The sequence below is a fragment of a genome, assembly GCF_019968985.1.
Source record: "MAG: Porospora cf. gigantea B chromosome Unknown PgB_NODE_1455_length_5848_cov_123.801, whole genome shotgun sequence".
Taxonomy (NCBI): domain Eukaryota; phylum Apicomplexa; class Conoidasida; order Eugregarinorida; family Porosporidae; genus Porospora; species Porospora cf. gigantea B.
This window is the reverse complement of record NW_027178679.1, coordinates 1-5,848: the sequence shown is the minus strand read 5'-3', so window position 1 is coordinate 5,848 and position 5,848 is coordinate 1. Positions and strand designations below refer to the sequence as shown.

At 55.8% G+C, this 5,848-nt stretch overlaps 4 protein-coding genes across 5 annotated transcripts; 3 read left to right on the top strand and 1 right to left on the bottom strand.

The window, feature by feature from the left end:
• Window positions 1–191: 191 nt before the first annotated feature.
• On the top strand, window positions 192–1,676 carry KVP17_000442 (uncharacterized protein; the record flags this gene model as incomplete). Its single annotated transcript, XM_068522279.1, has 1 exon — window positions 192–1,676. The coding sequence occupies one exon, from the start codon at window positions 192–194 to the stop codon at window positions 1,674–1,676; it is 1,485 nt and encodes a 494-aa protein (XP_068378585.1).
• Window positions 1,677–1,892: 216 nt separating this feature from the next.
• On the top strand, window positions 1,893–3,068 carry KVP17_000443 (uncharacterized protein; the record flags this gene model as incomplete). The annotated part of the gene is made up of 1 exon (XM_068522292.1): window positions 1,893–3,068. The coding sequence occupies one exon, from the start codon at window positions 1,893–1,895 to the stop codon at window positions 3,066–3,068; it is 1,176 nt and encodes a 391-aa protein (XP_068378586.1).
• Window positions 3,069–3,196: 128 nt separating this feature from the next.
• On the top strand, window positions 3,197–4,222 carry KVP17_000445 (uncharacterized protein; the record flags this gene model as incomplete). The annotated part of the gene is made up of 1 exon (XM_068522309.1): window positions 3,197–4,222. The coding sequence occupies one exon, from the start codon at window positions 3,197–3,199 to the stop codon at window positions 4,220–4,222; it is 1,026 nt and encodes a 341-aa protein (XP_068378589.1).
• Window positions 4,223–4,301: 79 nt separating this feature from the next.
• On the bottom strand, window positions 4,302–5,831 carry KVP17_000444 (uncharacterized protein; the record flags this gene model as incomplete). Of its 2 annotated transcripts, none has more annotated exons than XM_068522305.1 (1): window positions 4,302–5,831. In XM_068522305.1, a coding segment is annotated over one exon (1,530 nt), but the record flags the coding sequence as incomplete, so codon positions are not given. The 2 variants fall into 2 exon arrangements, with proteins under 2 accessions (XP_068378587.1, XP_068378588.1); XM_068522306.1 differs by having other exon boundaries at window positions 4,302–5,789.
• Window positions 5,832–5,848: the final 17 nt, after the last annotated feature.

Genomic DNA, 5,848 nt, shown 5'->3' with positions numbered 1-5,848 from the left:
GGAAGCCGCCGGCCTTGCCGCGGCCGTTTGGATGTTTTCGGTGCTTGCCGACTCGACCATGACCAGCTGAAACGTGGCCGCGCTTCTTCCTGTTCTTCCTAAGGCGAGTGGTCATTGGATGAGTGTCTGTCGTTCCTGGCGGTAAATCCCTGGTTTTTGGGACAAAACGGACAGGAGGAGGTAGAGTGCCCATGAAGCGGTACATGAGTTCGGCACCGCAAGACTCATGCACGAAAAGCTTCTTCAGTGACCAGGCCTTCAAGGACCAGCCCTTGCCAAGCGGAATCCATAAGGCTCTCGAGGAGATGAACATGACCTCTATGAGTGAAATCCAGGCCAAGAGCATTCCCAAACTGCTTCAGGGTCGAGACGTGCTGGGGTCAGCGAAGACGGGAAGCGGAAAGACACTGGCTTTTCTGGTTCCCGCGCTGTCGCTCATGTATCAAGCAAGTTTCTTGCCAAGAAATGGCACTGGCACGATCGTCATTTCCCCCACACGGGAATTGGCGTTGCAAATCTACGACGTTGCGATTGAAGTGTCAAAGTACTTGCCTCAGACCCATGGGTGCGTGATGGGTGGGGCACATAAGAAGACTGAAGCGGCAAGACTTATCAAGGGGGTGAACCTGCTGATAGCCACGCCGGGAAGGCTCCTCGACCACCTCCAGAACACCCGAGGCTTCGTAGTGTCCAACCTTCTCATGTTGATCGTGGATGAGGCTGACCGGATCCTTGAGATTGGATTCGAAGACGAGCTCAGTGCTATCCTAGAACTGATCCCTCAGAAGCGCCAGACCGCATTATTCTCCGCCACTCAGACGACAAAGGTTGCGGACTTGGCCAGGCTTTCATTGTCCAAGCCGGTACTCGTCGAGGTGCAATCTCCACAGTCCACCGTTGAGGGGCTGCATCAAGGCTACGTTCTGTGCGAGCCGCAAAACAGATTCGTGCTGCTCTATAGCTTCCTGAAGCGCTCACTAAGCAAGAAGGTTATGGTATTCATGAGTACCTGTGTAGGGGTTCGTTACTTCGAGGACCTTTTGAACTACATTGATATCCCTGTGATCTCAATTCACGGCAAGAAGAAGCAGGCAGCTCGTATGACCATCTACCACCAATTTTGTGAGGCCGAATCCGGAATCCTGCTCTGCACTGACGTGGCCGCTCGAGGCCTGGACATCCCTGCGGTGGACTGGATTGTGCAGTTCGACCCGCCTGATGATCCCCGTGAGTACATCCACCGAGTTGGACGCACGGCGCGAGGTGCAGAGGGTAAAGGGCGGGCTCTGCTGTTCCTGATGAAGCAGGAGATGCCTTTTCTGAACCACCTGAAGGAAATGCGAGTGACAGTGGAAGAATTCGAGTTCAAAACTGCTGGATTCGACACCGTCAAGAAACAACATCTGAGAATCACTGAACAGAATTTCCACCTTAACAAGCTGGGACGTGATGCTTTCAAAGCGTTTCTGCACGCCTACGGAGGTCATACACTAAAGGATGTCTTCTCAGTAAAGAAAATTGACGTGGACGCGTTGGCTAACGGTTTCGGATTTCCAAGACCGCCCGTCAGAGTAGAACTGGCTAAACCTAAAGAGTCCGCAAGTCGAAAGCGGCCGATAAAGACCCAGGACGACAAGAAGTACATGAAAAAGGTGCGGCGAGTGGTCCAATCATGATGTGCACCGCTATTTATTGTCTCTTTGTGCATCAGAATCTGATTACATTAGCAATCCCTTGCGCAAAGCTACGCAGTCAGCCCGAATCGCTGGCAGAAATCGAAACACCCGAGTCGGTCACTACCGGATCAGACCTCGTCCAGGGAGTGTGACCGAGACGTGCGTAGGCGCCGTTATGTGGATATGCATCCACATATCAATTCTAATCATCGTTAAATGTCTCGAGTCAACATCGTTCCAAATCGACGGTCTGCCAGATGCATGCTTGCCTCTGCCTTCTCGTTCCCTCTGTCGTTTTCCCCAAAATCTGATGGCACAAGCAATCCCTTCCACAAAGAAGTCACATGCAGTCAGCCCGCGTCACTGCTGCACCTGTCGGCCCATGCCATCCAACAGTCTCCGAAGCTCACCGTCAAGGACGTCCTGCATGAGATTCCGACGAACCTGAAGGATGTGCTCAAGATGACAGGTTCAAGTCCACGGTGGAACCAAATTCTTAGCGAGGACCACTCCAAAACTCTGATGGACTGGGAGCTGCCGACACTTCTTGCACTACTAAACAAAATCCCAACCACCCTGCAGGAGCCGATGTTCATTGACAAGAACGTGAGAGTGGAAAGCGTAGAAAACAGCGCTTCCGCCTGCGGTTCCACACAGATGGATGCCACCCTCGCGACGGACGGACGCCAGGTGTACTACCGCCAGCGGAAGATTGGTGCCATTACTGAGCACCTGCTAGAAGCAGAGGACGGCTCAATGATGATCATTGCGTTGTACAGCGGCTCTGACGAGTCCTGCTTCTGCAGCTGGTTTGACAGGAGGGTCGTCTGGATGCCTCTGCCGGAGGCGGCCAGAGCAATTCATGACGAGTGCCGTTGCTCGGACTACCCCAGAAAAAGGATGCTGAATGGAACTGTCATCGCTAAGATGTCGGGAACAGGCCCGTACGCTGCCGAGTGGCGGACCAAGCACAACTTTCCCTCTGGCACGATATATGCCTACCATGGGAACACCAGAGGCGAGATGCTTAAGGTGGGGAACCCTTCTGGAGGGTGCCTGCTCAATGACACCGTAGACATGCGAGTTATGATGGTCAGCCCCAGCAGTGTCGACGACAGCCATATTGTAGCCACCTTTTCCGACAGAGATGTGACCTTCCACCTGATGAGACCGAGCGGCTATCACACGATTCGAAGGCTGCGAGAGTCCGACCTGTTAATATGGTTGAGACGGTCACGAGTCGGGTGTGCGGCGGCGGCGGTGGATGTCGAATTGTCTGAAGCGTTTGCTGCGCTGGAAAAACACATCAGAGTGAGGAACTGGGAGGCTGCGTTGCCCTTGGCGATAGAGATGGCCTCAACCCTGGATCACAGGCTTGGCCCTGTGACGTAACTGCTCGGCTGATTGGGATGTCCTGACGTAACTGCTTGGCTGATTGGAATGTTCTGTGACGTAACTGCTTGGCTGATTGGGATGTGCAGAGATTCAAGTTCGCTAAGGTGCGATCCATAAACCACGATATGTTGAACGAAACCCCCCGTAAGAAGCGGATCCGCATCCTAAAGAATGACTACTGCCAGCACTATATAGACACTGGCGAGTACCCCCAGAACTTCGTACGTGATCACGATCCAGAGCACCGCTTTGCGGAGTACCCTCGGCTTGCACGCCTGCTGCAGCTTAAGAACGAAGTGATTCGTGCCCGAGCCCATCCCACACAATCCGTGCCGGCGGACCTGCGCTCATTTGACTGGCGCAAGCTCCCATGCAAGTTCGACGCCATCATCGTGGATCCGCCGTGGGCCGAGTATGAAAAGAGGGCTATCGCGCTGCCCTGTCGCGAGGACTTGTCGAGTTGGACGTTCGAGGAGCTGGCGGCGCTTCCAATACCGTCCATCGCGGAGAGCCCGTCGTTCTGCTTCCTGTGGGCGGGCACGGAGCATCTGGATGATGCGCGACGTCTGTTCGCGGCTTGGGGATTCCGGCGATGCGAAGACGTGGTGTGGGTCAAGAGTAACGTGCGCAAGGCCCACTTGGCACGGGAGATGAATCGACGAGCGGACGAGGAGGAGCTGGCTCTGCAGCCTTTGGTCTCGCAGGACTCGGTGTTGGTCCGGACCAAGGAACACTGTTTGGTCGGTGTACGAGGCTCGGTGCGCAGATCTTCCGACACACACATCATCCATGCAAACCTAGATACGGACGTCATTGTGGATGAGATCCCCAATGAACCGGGTAGTACAGCGAAGCCCATGGAGCTCTACGACATCGTGGAGCGCTTTTGCCTGGGGCGTCGGCGATTAGAGCTGTTCGGGCGTGAGACCAATCTACGGCCTGGGTGGCTGACAATAGGCAAAGAAGTCCCCCACAACTTCAATGCCGAGCGGTACGCAAGCTGGTTCCTAGAGACTCCTGGCCCTCAAGCCACCTGCTTTCCTTTCGTGCGCGACCATCGGGGTGGCGTCTTTCTAGGGACCACGCCGGAAATTGAGACGCTCCGGCCTCGCAGCCCTCCACGCACTCCCCGGCCGGAGGCCGTTGGTTAAGCCCAGAAATCATAGAACCGTTAATTAATAGAAGGCACCGGCAATGAAGGCACATTGTATCTTGCGTTCGTCGTACAGTTTAGAAATTGTCGGAGACTCGAGTGCGGATCTTGGCCTTGCTTGCTACTGTGTGGAGTCGGTAGTGTGGACTGGAGTCATCAGACTCGGCGACCTCTGACTGCTGTCGCTCCGGTTCAGAAGTGGTGGGACGGATGTCCAACCCGGAGTCGGGGGACACCAGTTCGCGTCCGAAATCGTGGCTTCGCAGACGATGCCCCATTGGCATAGATGTTGACATCATTGATGGAAAGTCGGAGTAAGGGCTCTGAGTAGGAGTGAACTCACCAGTAGAGAATTCGCTTGTGGATGCGGGGCCCTGAACCGACATATCAAGGGTGTCTAACGTGTGCTGGGAGCCATGAGGTCGAGTGCAGTTCTCCAGCGCCTGCGTCTCGCTTCTCAGCTGTAACATTTGCTCTTTGAGCATTTCCGCGCTCTCCCTCGCCACAGTCAGCTCCTCCTCGAGTGCAAGCCTCATCCGTTTGTCCGCCGCCCCGGCGGCGGTGTATCTGACCTCCCACAAGCGTTCTGCCCGGTCTCGCTCTGCCGAGTGATCGTGCTGAAGGATCTGGATGTCGGCGTCCCGCATAGCGACTTCTCGACGTAGTTGGACCTCGGCCTCACGGTGCTGCCGCAGCTGTGTCTCCGCATCCTGTCTGGCATCTTTCTCGTGCTGCAAAGTGTCCTCTAGCTCAGCAATCTCCCCTCGCAGCTTGTGCAACGGAGACTCCACTGGCTCGTTAGGGTCATCACAGGCTCGGCGCCTATCACCCATGGTTAGACGGCGGATCTCTCCTTCCAACGCCATGCACCTCTCTCGAAGCTCATGCCGTATATTCGATCCCGCCTCCTCCTTATTGTAAGCTTCCACCACCATTCGTTCTAGCTGTGCAGCCTTCTCCAGCAACCCATGTCGAGCCTCATCGGAGATGTCGACAGACCTGATGGCGCTTTCTAGCCTTTGTTCCAGCTCAGCCGCCTTCTCCTGGAGAGCTTGTCGAGCCTCATCAAAGTCAGTCTTCCGGGCTCGTAAGGTTGCTTGGAGTTCCTCGCAGCGGTGGTTCCACTCGTCAGACAATTCGACATTGCGTTGGCGAGCGACCTGCAGCTCGTCATCCAAGGCGTCATGGTCGTCGAGCAGCTGTCCCAGTTTAACCTTCAGCGCGCGGTTGTCGTCCAGCAGCGCGTTCGCCTGCTCGGCTGCCACCTCCAGCCGCCGTACCCTGTCACAGGCCGTCGAGGCCTCCTGTGCGTTACGAACCAACCTCGCCTCCGCTGCCTGCAGCTGTTTCTCAAGGTCAGCGGAGTTATCGCTGTCCAGCAACTGCCTCAAACTGCAAATGTCATCGAGCAAGCTCTGCTTCTCCGCGCCCAGAGACCGGACCTGCCCGTGGGCGTCACCGAGCTGCCGACGGAGGACGTCCTCCTGTAGTTGTGCCGCCTCCAGTTGAGATTGCAGATTCCCCAACTGAGATTGCAGAAGGGACGTGTTGGGCAATGGAGGTGTCTGGAAGGGGGTCTGGAAGGGGGAGGAAGGTGGGACGGGAGTCTGGAATGGAGTCTGGA